Genomic DNA, 23295 nt, shown 5'->3' with positions numbered 1-23295 from the left:
AATTCAGATCAAGATCGCTACTATATGCCTTGTATATTACTCGCTTTCATCCGATTCCCTTCCGTTTTCACCTTTTTGTGCTTTCCATAATGGTAAATACGGAAAATGAAGGGACTCAAACGAAAAAGAGCATCGATCAGTTCCCGGAAGAAGCAAGGAGAATTCTCCTCAATATAGCTTCGGAATGGGGCGACGTGGCAGCATGTGATTCGCCAGAGGTGGTGCAGCTAAAAGGAGCGATGACGAACGAAGTTTACCAGGTCAACTGGCCAGTGGTTGGGCCCTCAAGACGAGTGATTGTGAGGATCTATGGTGAAGGTGTGGATGTGTTTTTCGATCGAGAAATTGAGGTGCGAACCTTTGAGTGCATGTCGAAGCACGGGCAAGGGCCAAGATTGCTTGGCCGATTCGCTAGTGGCAGGGTCGAAGAATTTATCAATGCTAGGGTATGTTCATCTTTTTAAGTAATTTATAATTTTGATGAAAAATATGATTATTGCACCAAATTGATTCACAATGAACTTTATAAATACAATTTGGTTATAATCATGGCATGTATAGTCGGTCAGGTATCAGTACCAGATGAATGCAGGTATTGACAGGGGCGGACCCACATGGTCCCAGAGGGGGCTCTGGATTTTGAGTTTTAGTAGAGATCAGGACGTTCCGATCGACTTTGCCTCTCGTGAAATTTTTTTTTGCCCCTCTCTGTATGTTTGATTTGTAATTTGGGTTAAATTCAGGATTAAAATTAAAATTTTTTTTTTGAATTATAATTGATAATTATAATTATAGGTTAAAAGAATAAGAAATTACAAGTTAGAGTATTGGAAAGTATAAGTTAAAGCATTGTTTTTTATCGAGTACCTAATTAGTTAATGAGTTTAAATCCGATTCGATATTTTTTGCCCCTCCTTGATTAAAAAATCCTGGGTCTGCCCCTGAGAATTGACCCTGCAATTTTGCAATTGTTGTCGTTAGTAGTCCCAGCAAACAAAAACGAATATGCAGAATCTTATTTTAATAAGTATTCAACAAATTATAAACAAGTTATCATATTTGACTGCACGCGAAAGTGCTAGAGTGCCATATGTTAAAAGCTAATATTAAATAATATAAAAAATTGTGAATGGAAAGAAAATAATGCTTTTACCCAACAATCCAACATAAAGAGTTTGGCTAGGAACCAGACAATCTGTACATAAATTTTTAGATCTAATTAAAGATTTTTATGAATATTATGGGGGCATCCAATATTTTATGTTAATTTCAATTGCTAATTTCTCAGCAAAATAAGCAACTTCCAAGATTTAGAAAATAGATGAAAGACAAACCCTGTGGAGAGTTTGTATTTCTGAGCAGTAAATGAGAGAGAGAAAAAAAAAAAAGCAATGTACAGCAAGAGCACAATGTTTTCTCTATAGGCGAAGGGCATGGAAAATGAGTTTAAAAGCATTTAAATATCAGGGATAGTTTCACGACTGGTCTTCTGTCCCTGTCTCTGGATGTGTTTAAATGTAATATAAGGAATACATCTGGTCTTATAGAACCAAATTATCCAATGTTTACTGCTCCTACAATTGAGAAGCATCTCACATGCCTTTAGGCTTTAGCCATGTTAAATTTCACGTATTCCCCAGCATTTCTCTTTTGCATGTCTATGGAGTTTTGAAAAATCCAAACATCTCATAGAGGTAGGAATTTGTGAACGAACCGCACTCCTTCGTATACGTCAGGAGTCCATTGATGAAAAGGGGCTGGGGAAAGCTTGAAGCCAATTCCTACGGTGATGAAAATAAGCGCAATTGAGATTCCTGGGGAGTTATACATTTGTGTATTGATAAGACCATTCACTATCTTCTTCAAAACTACACAAATTCCCTTTCGTTTTCTGTTATTTGTGAATAGATGAATACTGAACAGGAGGGTAATTTGGGTACTTTAATTGGATAGTTTGTCTAGCTGATGTTTCTGTGTTTTGTAGTGGTGCTACATGCATAACATTTTTGTTTTACAATTTGGTGAGATAAATGATATTCCCCATTACTCAGGGTTGCATTATCGCATTCTCTTTTTTAGGAAATCTTTGTAGGCAGAACTCAGAAATGCATGTAACTATCTTTGTTTTTCCAGACTTTGTCAGCAGCTGATCTGAGGGACCCAGAAATATCATCGCTTATAGCAATTAAATTGCAGGAGTTTCATAATCTTCATATGCCTGGTCCAAGAGAAGTTCTTTTATGGCCAAGATTGAGGTTAGTTTTTTCCTCTTTTGTTTTTCGTTTTTCGTTTTTGCTCTATTAATTACTAAAAATATTCGCCATTACAATCTTGGGCACACTTATGTTGTGGCTAGAATCGTCGTTCGTCAATTTATTGTTGTTCTTGTGTTTAAATGAGGCTTAATGTTCATTAAATACAAGTGCCAGTCCTTGGTTGATTCAGATAGTAAAGTACAAAAATCAGGTCTTATACAAGTGCATTCAAATCTAACATTTGATGCATCAGGGGTTGGACCAAGAAGGCGCTTGACCTGTGCTCAGCCGAAGAGGCGAAGGAATTCAGGTTAGATAATATAGGGGAGGAGATAAACATGTTAGAAATGGCTCTTTCACGGGGTGGTGAGAGAATGGGGTTTTGTCATAACGACCTCCAATATGGCAATATCATGATAGATGAAGAGACCCGTCAGGTCACTATCATTGTAAGTTGTGTTTTTTCCTTGTAAATAGTTTCCGTGCACACCTGGATTCTCTTATTGAAAATTGCCTAAATTACCCCCTTTGTTTCCCATGTACGGACAAGCCGACTCTAAGAAAGTAGGGTTTGCATGCACATTTTTGGAGTTAATGAGGGATAATGTGGTTCCTCCTTTCTGTTGGGCCATTAATTAAATTCTTGTTCTGATAGGAGTACACACGACCCTTCCCCTTCTTTGTTCATTTTAATTTTTTCTAAGGTTTTCGTTTTATAAGAACATTTAAGTCATTTTGTCATGTTGAATCATAGAAGTTTGATTTTGTTTAGGGAATTCGAAGCACATAGGAAAGCTAACTGTTTTAGATATTGCTAAGAAATCTACTACTCTGTTTTATAAGAGGGGTTTTAGGCAAATGCATGTGGCCTCTTTGCTTTCTCTAGTGGGGTTTTAATTGAGGCTAAGCTTTGACCTGAAGATCCATCTGAGAAACTTAAGGAGAATCTTTTATGTATATGTCAGTGGTAGTGGTGCAGATTTGTACCCGCCCAGGTATACCTTTTCATTCTGCTGCTCTGTCTGAAATATCTCTTCTAAAAAAATTAATCTCAGGATTATGAGTATGCAAGTTTCAATCCAATTGCATTTGATATTGCTAATCATTTCTGTGAGATGGCTGCTAATTACCACACCGATCAACCTCACATCTTGGATTACTCCCAGTATCCTGGTTTGTCCTCTTTTTTTTTTTTAATTTTTCTTTACTATTAGCTATTATTTTTTTCATATATAGTCTTTTCGTTCTCTAACATATCAACATTTTTAACAAAAAGAAAAGGAGTGATCAATATTTTAGCAGTATATATGTTTCCTTTCATTTATTAGGTGTTGAAGAACGTAGAAGATTTGTGAAGACATATCTCAGTTCCTCAGGTTTCCTTTTTTTAAGAGATCAAGTACTTTCTTTGAGTTTGCAAAAGTTTCCCCTGGTTTTACATTATTTTTATTTTTTATTTTTTTGTTGAAGGTGAAACTCCAAGTGATGTTGAAGTTGAGGAGTTGCTAAAAGAAATAGAGAAGTATGCTCTGGGTAGTCATCTATTTTGGGGACTCTGGGGCATCATATCTGTAAGTTACATATTTTTAAAGATGTCCCCTTTTTTATTTTCTCAAATTCTTTTCAGCTTACTAAATTTTATGTTTTTATTTGTAGGAACATGTGAATGATATAGATTTTGACTACAAGGAGTATGCCAGACAACGGTTCCAGCAATATTGGCTCATGAAACATGTGTTACAACGATCTTAGATTTTGACTCTTCAATTTTCTAGCATAAACTTGTAGTTTTGAGTGATTTTCTTAATTCTTTGGACTGTTGTGTTATTATTTATCATTATATAGAAGTTGGTGTCTACAATAGCTTTTGTGTGAGAACTGAGACCACACCTGACACATGACACCTATCCTTTTTCATTATTAATTAGCATATTTATTGCCTTTAGTTCCTAATTCCTTTCAGTCAGGTGCTTGCTCATTTTTTTCAAGTTCCTTGCACCTTCCTTGTACTATTAAATAAGCGTGTCATAAATCATAATTAATGTTTAATTAGTATCTAATGGTAGATCAATTTCGGCTTTAATAGAAAGAGGGTGAGACTGAGTCACTGAGACAGGCAGACAGCCAGTGGTGGAGTGGTTTGCTGTAAGTGGAATTTTGGTCTTAGGCTGCCAACCCCTTTTATGCAAATTATTATTGCTCACTATTTTGTCCCGCACAAGCAACCCAATAGAGATTCTGATTGTAGAAATCTACGAATATGAATCTCAAATCGAGACAACCATTTAATAATATAGTTAGTTTAAGGTAGATCAGGAAATATTTTGAATAAATAGGAAAGAGAACTCAATAAAAAAAATTCTAGTTTCAGGTTGATATTGGTATCAAGGTTGTGGCAACAAAGCTATACTTCCATGCAAACAAGATACATGAGCTTCCAATTCTGAGTTAACCGCTTGAATAGCAAACTTCAGCTATCCAAATGGTTCAAATTCCTAGACTTGTTCAAAAGGAGAATAGTTTTTTATTTGACAATTTTCATCCGTGTCTTATTTTTGCATGGATAAGTATATTAACTATATATCATTCAGAGAGCAATCACCTAATGCTCATTCAGGCAGTGTGCCGAACATTGATGCGTCTTGTATAATTGTCTAGTAAATGATTTACTCTTTTAGATGCATTAAAAATTTGTATATGGCTAATCTTTTTCGACACATCGATCAAAACTCTGTGTTCGCTGTATAAAAAGTGTTTTGGCAATTTTTGGCAGTGTTCTTGGTCAGATAAGTGTAAATACATATACAAACTTTTAATAAGTCACAAAGATATGAATTTAGTAATGTATAGATTTCACTTTTATCGACACATTAAAATTTGTACGTGCATTTGTATATAGAACTTACTACAATAAGAATTAATTTTTAGTCTAGAATCATGAATTTAAAATTCAAATAAATTTTTTCTTATTACAAAAATTATAATATATAAACTACAAAATTGCACCCTCCTAAATCCGCCGCTGTTCACAGATAATGTTGTTGTAAATTTTATTTCATTGAAATCGAGCAATAGATCAAGCCACCTAACACTCTTTATTTTATCTATGAGTACATGTGAATTGATTAGGGCCTGTTCGGAAATTACTGTTCACGTGGGAAAAAAAAATTCACTCAGACTGAATTTTTTTTTCCCACGTGAACAGTAAAAATCAGTTCAAAATTTTTGCATTCCTATATGCACGCCGAATATGCCCTTAATGTAGCAAGAAAATATATTTGTTTATTTATTTATCTATGAGTTCGGCTAGAAAAGGAAATTAGTCACGTGACTTGTGTGTCGCGTGATGTGACTGCATTCGAGCGATAATTACACGTCACACGAACCAGACGTGTCACGTCACGTCACGATATGAAACATAGAGTATTTATTTTTTTCTAGTTAATTTTCAGTTTTTTTTTATATGCATAGAGTATTCAGGTTTCTCTTTTAGTATAGGTTCAGTGATACTGGTACTCATTTAGTATCGGTTTTTATTTTTTTTAGTTTAGTCCAATGAATATTTGTAATTTGAATTTTTAAAACAATGTCAAATGTCTAACGATCTTATCTAAAAAAAAAGAAGCTTTTTTACAATAATTGCTTATTTAAAAAAAAATAAAAAATTCATATTTTTTAATATATTTTTTTAGAATTTTCAACATTTTAAATTAAAATATAAAAAAAAGTTTAACATGACTAATTTGCATCACGTGATGTAATCGTCTGTCACTATTTTGGTCACGTCATGTCGTCACATGACTAAATCATAGTTTGTTTGTCACGCCACGTCACGTCACGTCACAGCGTGTCACGTATTTGCTTCTCTAAGTTCGGCTATTGTGACATCAATCGTTTTTTTTAACCTAAATACCACCAACCCAAAACTTATCGAATATGCTTAAAACGAGGAATCCAAACTGTACAAACCGATAAATTTCATGAGTAATGCGTTTACAGATAAAATTAATAATTTTTCAAAAATATATAATATCATGTCAAGCGGTTAATGTGAGAGTTTTTAATTTAATTTTAATGCATTCATTTTTCATTATTTTTTTAATTGTTTGATTTTGTATTAAAATAATAATAAAAATTATAAATTTTGCATGTAAACGCATCACTCATAAAGTAGATAGTTTGAACGGTTCGGATTCTCATTTGAAACTTATTCAATAAATTTTAAAGTTAATTGTAAATATTATTGATGTCACAATAGCGAATTTCGTTTTATAAACCATAATTAGGAAATTAATTTTCACTAAACCAACATGATTACTTTTTTTTTACAAAGACCACAAAGACCGAATAGTCAATTCGGTCCCGTATTTTTGGTTTTTTTGGGATCAAATTGGCTATTCGATCCCCACTTTTTGGGATCTGAGAAAAGCCTGGACCGAATAGTTGTGGTTTCGAATTTTTTGTGGTCGCGTGTTGGAAAAATTATGATTTAGGTTTTTGTTTGTAATTTAGGTTTTTATAATGTAATTATTAATTGTAGAATTTTTTAGTTTGCATGTAGAGTAATTTACCGACATTTTTATTAATATCCAAATTGAAATAAAAATTATCAAATTTAAAATGCATATATTGAACAATCATACATAATTCCAATGATCTTTGAATAATAAATGAAATCGTAATCCATTAAAAAAATAAGCCAAAGCACACAATAAATAGTAAATGTATTTTAAAGTTATGACCGTTTAGAGAGTATGGGCGCGTCATTGATATTTTGGCAATGAAATATCGATGCACTTTTGTCGTCGTTAAGCTGGACATAAAGCATCGGTGCGTTATCGGTGTTTTTGCAAGGAAGCATCGTTTCTTTTGAAAAAACTTTTAACAGTCATAATTTTGGCTAAGAAAGTTGGATTTGCATGTATGACACCAATTCGAAAAGGGGGGACGAGATAGATCTGGATTTTGCCTAGGTGAACATCCCCGGACATTCGACGGAATCAGAATTGCAAAAAAACATCGTTTAGTGCTTAAAAATTAAGTTTAAGTTTTCTATCAACGGTAAACATACAACGACCGATATTTTGTTTAGAGTAATTTAGTTTGTTGAATTATTTTTTTAGTGTAGTTTAAATTTTTCTAATGTAATTATTAATTGTAGAATTTTTTAGTTTGCATGTAGTATAAATCAATTGTTGAATGATTTGTTTTTTTTAGTGTAATTTAGATTTCTATAGTTGAATTGTAAAATAATGTAGAGTAATAGAATGAATGTTAATATTTAATTGAGTTTGCATGTCATGCATGTCAATATTTAATTGGATTTGAATGTTAATATTTTTTTGGAGGGAGAAGGATTTAAAAAAAAAAAAAATACATGAGACCAAAATGCCAATTCGGTCCCAGCTGAAAAAACACTAGGGACCAAATTGACATTTAGGTCCCAAAAAAAATCGTATTTACACGAATGGCCACACCAAACGGTGTTAACATGTGTAAAATAAATGGGGACCGAATAGACTATTCGGTCCCAAAAAAAGCAAAAATTCTGGACTGAATAGGGAATAGGGAATTTGGTCTTTATTGTTTTTGTAAAAAAAAAAAGTAATTTGGTAAAAATCAATTTCTTAATTATGGTTTATAAAAAAAAATCCACAATAGCCGGACTTTTTATATATTAATTGCTCTTTTATATTCTAAAAATCATAGGAAATGAGAAGTTTCTGAAGACACATTATTCACAAAACATGTAAAGGCTGTAAAAACACTACTTCTATAGCATTTAGCATTGATAGGATTTTTTTTTGAAAACAACATTGATAGGATTTACATATGCAGACCGATCCGAAAGTACAACATTCGAACCACTACTCTATACGCCAAAACATACGCCAAAACAATGACACCAAGTTTTAACCACCACAAGATCATTTTCAACACGTGAGCTACTGTGTTTAGAATAATTAAGTCTTAACGGTCCCACCTGAAGTTATCCTGCATTAGTTAAAGCCTGATTTTAAGAGATGAAACTATATATAATTAGAAAAATATCATAGCAGTCAGTTTCAAGCCCTATGATTTTAACAATACCATCTTTTCTTGGTACACTTTTGTATGGTGCCAGTCGGTACAAGTTCACCTTTTTGTGCATTTTCTTGTTAGAATTTAACAAGTCCCCTTCATTTCATTAAATATGACAACTAGCTAGGTGTAATTAATGAATTATATGTTTAGTACCTCTGCCGGCATAGCACGGTTCACTCTAAATTCAAAATCAAGATCAGGCATTACTTCTCCATCTTCGACTTCAGCATCTGTTAATGTCAGAGCTTTCTGAAGTTTTCTATGACAGAACACCTCCACCTCTGCCATCAAAACAGCCGACACGGGTCGGTGATCTGACAGCTTTTGTTCGGCCCTTTTGTATTTTAAATGCCTCACACCTTTTCCAAATGTCAAGATACGGTCGCACCTGATAAATTAGGAGAGTGGTTATTAAATATCTGAAAGGTTTTAAGATGAACAGTAATACAGAGTACATAACCACCACTGTTTTCTTTTTTCTTTTTTGAAGGTTGCCACCACTGTTTTTTATAGTTAGAAAAAAAACACTGTTGTTTTTTCTATAGTTGCTAATGACATATTGCCTAACATGGACCCTGGTAGGGTTTAACAGATCTATTCAATTAATATGACATGCAGGGAACAGACAAGATACTTAGCAGGGCATTGATAATGATCACCTGATCACCTGATCACCAGTGGAAGCATTTCCAATAATTATGTTATTTGAAACTTAAATAATATCCAATTAAAATTTTTGTGGTAATGACCTGCTAATGGATAAAGAAGAGCATATATATATATATGAGGAGGGATCGAGTTACAACAAAGTTACCACAACCATTTTTTACATTTTCAAAGTCCAAATCGTCAATCCAAACCGCCGTTCAACATGATCTCCACAATAAAATGTGCTTCCATATCAAATTTTACATTTTTTGAAATTTTTTTACTATTTATTAAGATGGGTACAAAATTCAATGGTTTGAAATTGACTAGTTTTTGTAAAATACGTAATAAATAGTAAAAAAAATTCAAGGTGAATGCTTAACAATCGTAACAAGCTTCATACCAAGCCGGAGATCTTCTCCCACCCTTGTGATCGTCTTCAATATACTTTTCTGAATTGTTCACGTATTTATATGTCGGAGGAAAATGTAGTGTGCCCTCTGACCATCCATCAAAGACACGCCCTTTTCTCAGCTCCTTTTTAAGCTTTCAACCGATTTTAAAAAGTGAATTTTAGCAAAATGAAATAAGGAACATAAAAAATAAAAAAATAAAAACTTAAGCAATTTATAAATTGGAGGTTCAGATAGGTATTTAAAACAAAACGAAATAATGTTATACATACTTGATCTTTCTCTGACAATCCCGACCAGTCTTTTATGGAGACGAGCTCATGTGTCTTCTCATATGGTAAATTTATGCGGTAATTCAAATCTCCAAGCCAAACTATTCTTCTGCAAATTATTTACAAGATAAAATAAACAAAACAGAAATAATTTGAACTACCGTTGTATGTTGCAGAGGCCAGCTTTTATGGGCGCAATATTGAACGGGATTTACCAATTTTATGTAAATTGTATAAATTATCCTCAGTTGTACAGGCATGCATCAATTCCTTTTATATCTGTGTTAGAATGATACAACTAAAAGCAAAACAGATGAAAGGCTATATATCTGTATATTATATATTAATGAAGCTAGTGAAGCGAACACAAAAACCGTCATAGCAAACTTGACTTACTCATGGTCATGGATGGTTTTAGGCAATCCAGGGCCATCGGTCGAGCGAAAGAGTGTCCTACGGTGTATCTCTTGCACATCTGCATTTCGACGTATTGCATCTGCCTCTTTCTCTCCTGATGAGAGGTGCGTGCACACAAAGCAAAACATTGTCTGATATATGGACATGCTTACCGATATTGACCCCTGCACCACAAGTTTTGTTTATTTTATTGTGCATTACATTTGCATTTGAATGTATATCCAACTCTTTCTGAACTCGGGGTGTTTTGGTTCTGTATATTGCCACTGAAAATTGGCAGAACTAATTGCCATTCCATTAAATTTAGAGACTGAAACTAAAATTGATCTGGAAATAATTTGTACCAGTGACGAAATGACATTCTATGAAGAACTAGTCTAACCTTGTTGCCTATATATCCCATTGCACCCACTCCAACTGTAGAAACTTTCAAATTTTGAATGTGTTTTCTCAAGGGCCTTCGGACCCAAATCGAAATAAAAACACCAACCATCTGCTTGCTTATAATCCTTACAAACGACGAGCTCTTCTTTTTTAACTCAATTCCATCTAGCCCAGTATCAGTAATCCAATTTTCTCTCAAAGATGCAAGCCCCTCATCTACTACTTTGAAGGAGCTATAATTCCTAAAAGATTTTACCGACTTGAAAGATTTGGTACTGGTTAAAGTCGCATTGGTTTTTGACAATAAATCTAAAGGTTGCTCTGGCCAGACCAACCCGATTCTTTCTGATCGGGTCAGTGTTTTCAAAAGCTGTTTTTGTTGCACCTTAGGCGATTCCAAATCGGTTTGTTCTTCATTTTCTAAAACAAAATGGTTCAGCCTCTCTAGTCTCTTAAATGAAGGTATCTCCCTTTTTATGATCTTTTCAGGTTTAACTTCCACAGTTGTGCTCAAAGGAATTTCTTCGTCAGAGTCAGAGTCGTTGTCAAGGCCAAGAAGCAACTCATTGACGGCTGATACCGTATCTTCTGATGGGTTGAATCTCGAAGGAGAAGATGGATTGCTGAAGGACTTGTATTTTGGCTTTTTGGGTTGAACTTTGTTCAAGTTTTCTCGAATTATTTCTTCCCATTTTGAAGCAGGTCGGTTGTCTTCAGCACCAAATACATTCCCGGCATTTAATGGAACTATTTCCTGAAACCTGTAACAAACAAATATTTTTGAAGTTACAAGTTTAAATTATATACATTTTCTTATTATGATATGTTTATTTGATCATTGTTTCTGTGTCTTATCACTTTAATTTCTGTACTTTCTGGTCCTTCTATTTTGGAACAGTTTCAAGTTCTAATTCATTCTTTGAAAAAATAAATTATGAAATGATAAAAAAATTATATATTTTTGTTTACCCAACAACATATATATCAGCTGGTTCATTTGTGTGTAGCCAGTCAGAAAGGTCTAAGCTATCTGGTGGAGTTTTGCCTCCTACATTCCATGTGCCTATGCAAACTCTGCAGTACATGAAAATTGTGAACAGAAATTTACTTGAAGAAATATGCACTGTGAAACTTTTTGTTCAGTTTGGTACCTGAGTTCCTTGTTGTTTATATATTGGGCCCTGAATGTTTCTGAGTTTCTTCTTCTCAACTTATATGGCATTCCCTCCAACGGGTCATCTGCACATCAGCACATGCATGCCAAGCCAATATTTTTTTTAGTTAGAAAATACAAAAATAAGCACAAAAGAAAAGTAAATTATAGTCTGTTATGACCTGGTTCTACCTTCTAAGTATAAAATATTAATGGCGGATGAGATATGGCTCTGAATGCCATCACAAAACTTGTTTGTTTCCCATCCCAATTTTTTTTTATTGGATATTAAGACCCATTCACAAACTTACCTTTGAATAATTAAGGTCGGTTGTGTTAATGCATCACCTAAGCTAAGGTTTTTTTTTTTTTTAATTCAACTATTCCTTTATCTAATAGGAGCTCTTTAATTCTGTGGTGAAAAAAGAAAAGAAAAGAAAAGCATTAGAGGAAGACGGTACCTGGGGTCTCTTTCTGTGGCCCCCCATTTCTTCTCTTTTCTTCTTCCTCCTCAAACTCGCAATTTTCTACAAGAAAGAAAATTAAATTGCCAAATTAAATCAGTAACAATCTAAAAGATAGTAAAAAATTTGAAGTAGCAATAAAACAAGTAATTATAAAAGTAACTAACCATCTTCGTCAAATTCGCTGTCGTTGTCTCCTTCATCAGCGCTATAATCAGAATCATGTCCAGTTATGTTAAGCCATTTCTTCAGCACCACCTTGGGCCAGAAAACCTACATCAAATAAAGCACATCACAAAACTCAGACAAACCATTCATGGTGATCGAAGAACTGAAGAAGTGAAGATTGATTGACGTAGTTGGTAGCAAACCTCTCCAGTTTTTCTTGAATCATGCTTCATTTTAATTTCTCCTATCCGATGCCGATGGTGGATGCACACAGATCGAGATCGCGAGAGAGAGAGAGAGAGAGAGAGAGAGAGAGAGAGAGAGCCTATAGCCTATAGCCTATAGCTAGTGTTCTCTGCCACTTATGTTTCGTCAGTCTCCACTCCCAAATCCCAATGATTTATTTGTTCTCTTTTTCACAATCCTCTCCACATCACTGTATAGAGGCAGTTGCAGTCATTAATTTGTGAGCATTGATAGCTACACAGAGCTGAGCAGCAATAGGCCAATAGTCTCCATTATTCACCTAATGCCGCTGTTATAATAAACATTTCATTATTCCAATTGTCTGTTATAATTTCTTAACGGTCCGTATTTACTGTATCTGTCCAGTTATTTTATTAACTGGAGAGGTTAGCTACAGGAGTACCTTCCCTTCTGACGGTCTGACCAAAACCTAGGAAAGTGGGAACGACAACTAGTTCGACACCTGGCATCTCTACCGGTCTACCCGGAATGTTTTATTTAATGCTCACTATCTATCTATTCTTGAATTCAGGTACGTTTGGATCGTGCAAGGAATAGCTCAAGAATAGCGATTTTTGGATTAGTGATTGAAAATAGTGCTAACCCAAGAGATTCAAGAATAGCACTAACTTTGGCTATTCCGGATTTGTAGAAATGTTGTTTGGATTGTATGTTAGGAATAGCAAAGGCCAGCGGGTGCTAAATCGCTATTCTTGCGGGTGCTAAATCGCTAACCTAACGTTTTCACGGAATAGCGGAATAGAGCTAATCCGGAGCTATTCTTAATCTTCGTTTCACGTTTGGATGACCCTCTTCTAAGAATAGCTCCGCTATTCTGAGAATAGCTCCGCTATTCTGAGAATAGCTCTATTCTTTGAGCATCCAAACGCACAATTATATATAAAATAAAGAAAATAATGTTGGAGAATTTTTTATGTAAACAGGTATATTTAAAATTTTATCCTAATTTTAAATTGTTAAATTGGAAAAAAAACCAAAATTTTTCAGAAAATACAAATTATTAATGCATATATATGAGTATGGCTAAATTGCTACATGTAGCACTTTGACCTAAGTGCTTACGAGATCAAATTTTAGTATTCATCATTAAAATGTGCTTGGAAATCAAATTTTTTATTTTCTGAATTTTTTTTTATTATTTATTAAGCTGGTTTGAAAATCGTTGTTTTTATTAAATTTCTGCAGCATTGAAAAACAGCGGTTTTCAAACTAACTTAATAAATAGTAAAAAAATTCCCAAAAATGTAAAATTTGGTCTCCAAGCACATTTTAATATAGATTGAACATCTAACAGTTTAGATTTGTTGTTTGAACATCAAATACTAAAATTTGACCCGCAAGCACTTAGGTCGAAGTGTTACCAGTAGCAATTTAGCCATACTCCATATATATATATACACACACTAGTATAGTGCCCGTGCGTTGCAACGGAGACATATTATAATATTGAATCGAATATGAAGAGACTTTTTATTTGACATTCACACAAAATTAAAAAAATTAAATAAAAATAAAAGACAAATTGAAAAAAACGGAAATCCAAATAATAAATAACAATAAAATAAACAACAACAAATAAAAAAGGGATCAAATATAACATGATTTTTTTTTTAAATATCATTGCGATTTAATATCTAATTTTCTTCACAAGCGAGACAGGTCATTAAACGATTTAGAGGAGATGATATGTGAAGAAACAAATTTAAAAAATATATAATTAAATGATTCAAATAATGATTTTCTCTACATATATATTAATCATGAAAATTATTTTAACAATAGAAATTTTTGTACACGAAAGTTCTAGATATTATTCATTTTCTCTTCAGATCAGAAAGATCTATTATTTTTGTCAGCACAAGATCTGATATTTATCTATTCACAGCAATACAATAGCCCTAAACAAAATATAGAAAAATATGATTGTTTTCATTTTCATTGTTGAAACTATAGATGAAAAGGAGAAATGAAGGAATCAAATCCTCTACCCACCGGTGGGCAGAATTTTCCTGCCATATATAAAAACTAACCAATCCTGATCTGCCACGTTTTGGACCTCTCGATGATGGTTTTCACAATAATTAAAATAGTTGGTCTGTCATTAATATTTCTAAGCATAGAAAAATTGACTCACGTGGTCAACAAAAAAAAATTAAGTTTTTCTTTATGAAATCTCCATTCTTATATTATGATACCACAAGTAAAATAAATTTATAACAAATTACCATAGGATATTTTTTTTATGAAAAAAAAGTAATTTATATAGAAGACATGCATGTGCAATTTGAGTTATAAATTTTCAAATATAAATGAAAAAGTATACTTTGAACAGTTTGTAGCACAAAAATTTTGGGAGAATTTTGAATAAAAAATTATTATTAAATAATATAAGAAAATTGATTAAGTGCGTCGGATTTTTAAAGGTCTATAAGGCTCTGAGTTAGTGATTTTAATTAAAACTTTGAAGCTGAATTAGTGGTTCCGACTTAAACTTTGAACCCAAATTACTAACTCAATTTCAAAATTTAAATCCGCGTTACCCACTCAATGCCTTAGCCATAAATAAATTAATGTACGCAATCTATATTCTTATATTATTTAATAATAATTTCTAAAAATAAAAAATTCTCTATAATGTTACAACATTTTGTAGCAAAATTCACTTTTTGTTTATATTTGATTTTTTTTAACACAAATTGTACATTAAATTTGTTATATTGAAACTCTCCTCTGGATAACTTCACATAAAGAATACCTTGTGATATTCTTATTATTAATTTTTAATATTCATTATAATGATTATTCTCTAGATAAATTGTGGTATTAATAATTATTTCATAAAAGACATTGGATTGTATTTTAAAATATTTGTTCATTATGTGAGTTAATTTTTCGGCATTTTAAAAACTTTCTATATAAGTTAGTCTACACATATTAATGACAATTGATTATTGTAAAAACTTTCATTGAGAGTTAACAAAATGTGGCATACGCAGATTAATTAGTTTTTATAGATGGCAGGAAAATGAAATGGAGAAAATGGAGAAACAAGGAAATAATTTAATTAGAAGAATAAAAGATAATTGTAAGGAAACAAATTGCTAAGAATTTATTCAATTTTAATGTGATAAACCATGTAGTAGTCTGTGTGTTGAGCATGTTTTTAACTAAATTTAAACTACTACACATAAAATAGATGTATATAATCAAAAGATGACGGATTATGTAATTGGAGGGTTGATATTCAATTTAAAAATTAATCTTTCAATCTCAGCCATTGGAGAATCAGAACAACTACATGCATAATATAAGAATTGCATAATATAAGAATTGAGATAGACACACGTGATTAGATGTTGTTTTGTGTGTGTCATGTAAAATGTCATGAAAAATTTACAAAATGATCACACTTTTCGAACTGCTTGTTCTTAAATATAATGGGGAATTTCATATATATCTCTCAAAAACTTTAAAATTACGTATTTCTCTCTCTAATTTTAAAATTACTTATTCCCTCTATAAACTTTCAAAACTCACAAATTTACTTATTTATTGTCTTTTATATTAAAAGTCATTTTAAATTTAATATACCTATTTTATCCATTATTAAAAACATAAAAAAAATGTATCTTGTTCTTATATTGATTGGTTTTGGTAGGAAAAAATGAATATTATATAAAAGATAAAGGGTATAATAGGTATTTAGTTTTCAAGGACAAAATATATATTTTATAAAGGACAAAGGATATAATGGATATCTTATAAAATCGATATTTTTCTTAAACAAATTATAATTTTTTTATATTTTTAATAAAGAAAGTTCAGAGGGGGGATACGCAATTTTGAAATTTAGGGAACAAACTATATAATTTTGAGTTTTTTGAGGGATAGACGTGAAATTCCTCCTAAATATTACATACGTAGGACGTAGCAACGCATCAGCAACTTTGGATGCGACAAGAAACAAGTCATAATACGTCATAATAAAATATATCGCCACCCATGGCCGGTTTTTTTATTAATAGAAATAAAATAAATTAAATATTTAAAAACAACACTACTTTTGATTTTTTTCGAAAACTAAGTAGATCGGGCCCTGTAAACCCGTCCCACCGGACGGGTCCAATTGACCCGTCCCGGTTAATCTGATTATCTTTTAACCATAATCACGAAAAAAAAAAAAAAATTCCCGGACGGGTTTAAGCATCCCGTCCCGGGCCTGAAAAAAAAAAGAAAAAAATTTCCAGGCCGGGTTTAGTAAGTCCGTCCCGTCCCCGTAAAAAAAAAAAAAAAATTCCAGGCCGGGTTTAAGCAGCCCGTCCCGTCCCGAAAAAAAATAAAAAATTAAAATTTCTGGACGGGTCCTCTTAACCCGTCCCGTCCACTTATTAACTTCCTCCGTGTAGAGACTCCCATTTTCAGTCCATTTCAGTCAGAGAGCAATTGTCGCTCATTTTCATTCTCCTCCACGCAACGCAGAAAGCTATAGCAGAAGACGTTCAGACAGAGACAGAAAGAAGTTGTTAATTGCAAAATCAAATTTCAAACAGGTAACTCAATTATATTTTATGCTATATCATTCAGTAATTTTTATAAAATAATTTAATTAATATTAGTTTTTATTAACATAATAATAATAATATGTAATTTATTCATTACTGTGTAGGTTATGTAATTTTTATTTAATTAATATTAGTTACGAATATATTTCAATAGGTAAATTTTGTAATGTTATCAAACTTAATTTGTTTTTACGTAACTATTGAACTTTATATTTGTTCAATTAAATGATTTTGTTATTTTCTGCTATGTCATTCAATAATTTTTGTAAAATAATTTAATTAATATTAGTTTTTATTAATGTAATAATAACATGTAATTTATTCATTATTGTGTAGGTTAATTTATAAAAAAATTAATCATGTTGATGCTGAGAATTTATTTTGGTGGTGAAATACGACACGGTCGTAAAGGAGTAGAGTATAGTATTAGTCCTCGATTCTCATTGAGTGTGACTGATGAATACGGTTGGTATGATGTGAAAGGTGAAATTTATCGCCAACTTGGATATTCTGAGAATGAGTATAACCTAAAAGCACATGCACAGGTTAATGTTGGTATAACAACCCGACATTATTATGAGAAAATTGAAATCGTGTGCGATCAGAGTTGGAGAGGTGTTTATATCCAAAGTATGCGTGCCCAAACCCAGTATACTTTTCTCGATTTATACATTGAGTTGGTTCCAATCATCGGTGAAATACAACCGCAGTTATTCGTTAATAGTATGGTGCCGGAAACAAATCCAGAACCTCGACAGACCCATTATAGTGATAACTATGCGAGTCCCAGTTTCTTCGAACCCTATCAGACACAACAAACACCGAGGCAAGACCCTCGACATACCCATCATTTGGATTGGCCCAATTTGGACTCCAATCATTTAAGGGACGAGGACGGCCGGTCGGTAAACGAGACCAACACCAATGTTGTAGAAGCACATTTGGCCCGAACATAAGCTTTGTTTTACGCTGAACCGCAACACAAAGGCTCCTGTAGAGATAAGCCAGAACAGCCCCATCCCAGTTGTACTGTTTCGGGGAATCAAGATCTTGTAGAAATTGCAAATACATTGCCGGAACCGAATCTCCCGACGAATCAGCAAAAAACATAGACCCGAACAAATCGAGTACATACGCCCTTGTGTACTGGCGTATCTGCTCCTCTGTTGGCATTGCAGCAAATCGAATACGCAACTCCTTCAAACTTATAGCATACCCAGATTGCACACGAACCTCTTGCGTGTCGTTTGGCCCCGATCTCTTTTTCTTTTTAAGCACCGCACTTGCGGTCCCATTTCCAAGAAGTTGATCCACTAAGATAGACCAAGTACGGTCTGAAGCACCTGTCACAGGTAACCCTACGATCGGCAGCGCCCAGAGACAAGAAACATCCTGTAGCGTAATTGTCATCTCTCCCACGGGAAGATGAAAACTGTGAGTCTCTGGTCTCCATCGCTCCACGAGACCAGCGAGGAGTGCTGGATCAATTTTTATGTGAGCCATTTGAGAAACCTGATACAAACCGAGTCTAAGCAAGAATGGTTTGCAAAGGTCGTTGTACTTAATCCCAGTCTAGATACCTCGAGGGTCCACTCCTACATCTCTGTAATCCTGTCAATGTAAAGTAAAATATTTTAATTAAAGTAAAATATTGTAATTCAAATAGTTATATCATTCTATAAAAAAAACAAAATTATATGATTCATGGAGTAACTTACATCATCATGGATTCGTGAGACCTTATGTTGGTCATGCGGCATCCATAATAAATTGCTAAAATTATTTGCTGACCATGCCGATTCAAAACCAAAATCATCATGTGCAGCTGCAGCATGTGAAGGGCCACCCGGATCACGACTACTTGACATTCTGCATGCATGATATTTTAAAAAAAAATTAAGCAATTACCTATGAACTCTAAAACTCACAAGAATAAATAAATTGATAAATAAATAAAATACGAGATGAATAAATTATCTAATTTATCACTTCTTGCCAAATACACTTACCAAACTAATAAAATGAAATCTAATTAATTCAATTCATTTTCAGAATAGATTATGAAAATAAGTACCTACATTACCTAAATTACTTGTATTACCAAAAAATCTAAAATTAATTAACTATGAACTTTAGGCTAGAATATTGTCCAAATAATCCTATGAATTATTTATATCTAATAAATTGCAACTACTGACTGAGAGTAGGTAGTTAATCTCAAGAATAACTAAAATAATGCTATCAATACTAGGGGTGTTCATCGGTTCGGTTCGATTGAAACCGAACTGAACTTGGCAAACCAAAGTTATCATTCAGTTTTAAAAATAGAACCGAACCGACCCAAATTAGCATAGCAACCGAACCGAACCAAAGTTTTATTTCGGTTTGCTCGGTTTGTTCGATTCAAACCGAAATATATTAATTTTTTTAATTAAAACAATTGATTATAAACCTGACTATTAAGAAATAAACTAATATATTTAGAAATAAATCAAGTATTTAAAGCAATTGATTAAGAAATAAACCGGAGTATTAACAAATAAAAGGGTGTGGTTCCGATCAAATTCATATTATATGAAAGTTCGGTCGGTTCAGTTATTTTGGTTTTAAATTTTTTTATACCGAATCGAACTGAACCGAAGTTATAATTCGGTTTTGAAAAACCAACCAAATTGATCCAACAAACCGAAATAACCGAACTAATTCAGTTCGGTCCAAAATCGAACCGTTTGAATACTCCTAATCAATTCTTTTAAAATGCAATTAACAAATTAATTAAATTCACTATAATCAATAGTTTGATAACAAATCAAATTAAAAATTACTACAAATTAATACATTTTTACACTAATTTAATTTAATTATATTTAAAATAAACATGAAATGAAATGATGGATGACAGAGGCGGCTTGAAGGAGGCGAAAATTCATAGATTCGGACGGGTTGCGTTAGTCCGTCCCCTTCGTATTCTTTAAGCCCGCCTGGAGTTTGCGCTGCGGAGCGGAGCGTGGTTTTTTGCTGCGGAGCGGAGACAACGAGAGAGAAAGAATAGGGAGAAGAAAAATAAATTTCAGGACGAGACGGGCTGCTTAAACCCGGCCTGGAATTTTTTTTTTTTTTTTACTGGGACGGGACGGACTTACTAAACCCGGCCCGGAAATTTTTTTCTTTTTTTTTTCCCGGGACGGGATGCTTAAACCCGGCCGGAAATTTTTTTTTTTTTTCCGTGATTATGGTTAAAGGATAATCAGATTAACCGGGACGGGTTTACAGGGCCCGATCTACTTAGTTTTCAAAAAAAATGAAAAGTAGTGTTGTTTTTAAATATTTAATTTATTTTATTTCTATTAATAAAAAAACCGGCAATCTCAGATTGTACGGAAAACAAATTAAATAAAATAAAACGTAATTGGTAAATATATCAACAAATGGTCCAATAACAATTCCTCTCTCTCTCTCTCTCTCTCTGACTTATACACCGCCACCGGTCAATGGAGATAAATAAGTATATCTTACTCTTAGTTAGTAGGATATATATATATTTTTGCCGATGAAATTTCTGGAAAAAGAGATAAGAAAGGATTGTCTTAAAAAGGAGAATTTCTATCCTCTGCATTCATGGAACGTGTGTTAATAGATTTGGACTGTCAATTGAGATCCGCAATAATATTATAAGTGTGGACCGGATTAGTTCTGACTCTGATTAGATGCTCTTTTGAGTTAATGCAGATTGCAGAAGATGCTGACTCTAAAAAAGAGAGGGGGAACCCAAACGAGAAGAGATAAAATGGCAATTTGAAGAAATTTTTTTTTTTCTACACTCTTATTTGGGATTACAAATTTGAATAATTTCTGCACTTCATTATTATTATTATTATTATTATTATTATTTTTCTCTTCTTCTCTTCTCCTTATAATTTAATAATTTGAAACAAGAAAAATGTGATCTTATCAGGTCCAGTCAGCCCTCTCTTCCGAAGCACAATTTCAGATTTGTTTGAATTTACGCAGTTAAAAAATTAAGATATTATAATTTGAGTGGAATCAATGAAGCCGTTGAGATAGTTTAACAAAAACCCAGATGGGACGCCTTGTGGCTTCTGCTTCGGTACATGTTTAAATGTTCTCCACTGGCACTGAGCCACTGACCCAAATTCAATTCAATTCAATTCTATTCAAAATGCCACCATTTTGTGGGGACACTACAGGCCGCTCAATTCGTATTCGAAGAAAAGAAACAAAATGATCCATCTCGATTCTCGACTCAAATTTGTCGCCTTGCCAGGTAAAGGTAAAGGTAAAGGTAATAGAAAAAGAAAAGTTTCCCAAACTAATATGACGCTCATTTCCATTGCTTCATCTGCAATTTGTCTTTATCTGTTTGGACTTTGGATTGTATACAATTGAAAATGAAAAGGAAGATGGGGTAGCCGTAGCCCAGCCCGTAGGTGGGATTAGTTACAGCCTTTTACAGTTTACACTGAGTGGCTGACCGCAAAATCGATATCCTCCATTTTTTTTTTCTTTTTTTTTAAATTTTATAAAACCCTTTTTTAGTGGCAAAAGGTGGTACACACAGAGTTGCATTTTAAAGGCATGGGAATGCAATGCACATGGCCAGATGGCCTATCTGCCAATCGACAAACCACATAAACAAGCTCTTTTCCATTGTTTGGTTGGGTTGGGCTGAGTCAAAATTGCTTAATTTGAGCTCCAAATGTTCATATTTATTAGACAGAGATACTCCCTAAATAAATATGAACATGGATGGATTTTTTTTCTTTAAATCCTGCAATCACGCCTTACACATACCAAGGAAATTAAAAGTAGGTTTGCTGGTATGGTGCTTACATGAGAACATTCCCCCACCCCACATGCTTAGGTTATTTCATCATTAGTGTCATTAATTCTCTATATAGGATTCATTTCACATGAGACATGACCATACTTTCTGTAAAATGGTCAGAGCAAATTCAGTTCTGTCTCCTCTCAAAAAATAATTCTCTTGATTGGGGATTTGGGGGCATGGGGCATCCCTGAAGTAGTCTGTAAAATCTTATTTACTATTAATTAATAGGAAACATGGTTAATATTTAAATTACCAGTGAATAGCAGTGAGCCAGTGAGTTTTCAAATTAAGTCACAATTTAGTTATAAAGAACGGATGCACAGACAACTAAATTATTTTGACCAATTTGACTATAGACGTCAAATCATGTCAAAATCAAATGAAATTGGTTAACAAATGACCAATTTGACTATAGAATATCTTTCAACAACAAATCATCAATGGAGACCGAATGCACCATTCGGTTCGGGTAAAAAAATATGGAGACCGAACGGTGCATTCGGTCTGGGGTAAAAATAGATCTTCTGTGACCACAGTTGTGAAGAAGTGAAAAAACTAAAAAAAAAACTGAAAAAAATAGTGAGGCCGAATGGCCCGTTCGGTCTGGAGAAAAGACAATTCTGGAGACGGAATGGGCAATTCGGTCCTTATAGTTTAAAAAAAAAAAAAAAAAAAAACAATCATTGGTTTCGTAAATTTGATTTAATTATTTATGGTTTATAAAAAAAAAATCAATCTGAAAAGTGAGATGACCAAACAATTTATTCTGTCATCTCTAGGTATTCAATGTACAATTAAATAACATTGCATGGACATATGACATATCAATGCAAAATTAAAGATATGTCATCAGTGTTTTATAAATTAGTCGGGTACCCGCGCGCTTCCGATGAGAAGTTGAAAGATGACTTCACAGTTGACAACTGTTTTTGGTGTTGTGAAATTATTCTTCTTCAATATATCTTCATAAAAAAGGAATAATCCAGCTCAGCTCAGCTCAGCTATTTCCAATTAAGTAGGTAAGTAGCTAATAATTGGTGCTATCTATCGTCAAAGGAAAATTAGTTAATGCTTCTTTAACTACCTCGTTAAAAACTTAAAATAGGCGACCTCAACCTGCATGATGCAAATAGATAGATATCTAATTAAGGTAGGCAGCAGCAGCAGCTGGCAGCATTACAACATTTTTAATGGAATAATAAATCAATCCAATCCAATCCAATCCTGACATCTAATCTATCAACTATTTTATGTATCTTAAAATGCATGTATACCTAATTAATTATTGCATAATATATACTTACTTATTATAAGATTCGCACTTTATAATTATAATTTAAACACAACGGCTGGCAAGTG

At 33.1% G+C, this 23295-nt stretch overlaps 3 protein-coding genes across 4 annotated transcripts; 1 reads left to right on the top strand and 2 right to left on the bottom strand.

Annotated features, from left to right (window-relative positions):
- Positions 1-4200, top strand: LOC144559605 (putative choline kinase 2). Its single transcript, XM_078308675.1, has 7 exons — positions 1-446; positions 2134-2255; positions 2509-2704; positions 3311-3428; positions 3584-3631; positions 3726-3826; positions 3912-4200. The coding sequence occupies exons 1-7, from the start codon at positions 90-92 to the stop codon at positions 4005-4007; spliced, it is 1038 nt and encodes a 345-aa protein (XP_078164801.1). The 5' UTR covers positions 1-89; the 3' UTR covers positions 4008-4200.
- A 3786-nt stretch (positions 4201-7986) lies between these two features.
- On the bottom strand, positions 7987-12704 carry LOC144559596 (DNAse I-like superfamily protein). 2 transcript variants are annotated; one of them, XM_078308662.1, is made up of 11 exons: positions 12462-12704; positions 12258-12363; positions 12088-12153; positions 11625-11712; positions 11443-11547; positions 10472-11234; positions 10069-10253; positions 9673-9781; positions 9391-9533; positions 8493-8727; positions 7987-8249 (listed from the first exon to the last, which is right to left on the bottom strand). In XM_078308662.1, the coding sequence occupies exons 1-11, from the start codon at positions 12489-12491 to the stop codon at positions 8226-8228; spliced, it is 1854 nt and encodes a 617-aa protein (XP_078164788.1). In that variant the 5' UTR covers positions 12492-12704; the 3' UTR covers positions 7987-8225. The 2 variants fall into 2 exon arrangements, with proteins under 2 accessions (XP_078164788.1, XP_078164789.1); XM_078308663.1 differs by having other exon boundaries at positions 8172-8265.
- Positions 12705-17804: 5100 nt separating this feature from the next.
- On the bottom strand, positions 17805-18590 carry LOC144559977 (serine/threonine-protein phosphatase 7 long form homolog). Its single transcript, XM_078309142.1, has one exon. The coding sequence runs from the start codon at positions 18588-18590 to the stop codon at positions 17805-17807; it is 786 nt and encodes a 261-aa protein (XP_078165268.1).
- Positions 18591-23295: the final 4705 nt, after the last annotated feature.

The sequence above is a fragment of the Carex rostrata genome, chromosome 9, assembly GCF_964058835.1.
Source record: "Carex rostrata chromosome 9, lpCarRost1.2, whole genome shotgun sequence".
NCBI classification, from domain to species: Eukaryota; Viridiplantae; Streptophyta; class Magnoliopsida; order Poales; family Cyperaceae; genus Carex; species Carex rostrata.
This window is presented reverse-complemented; position numbering and strand designations above follow the sequence as displayed.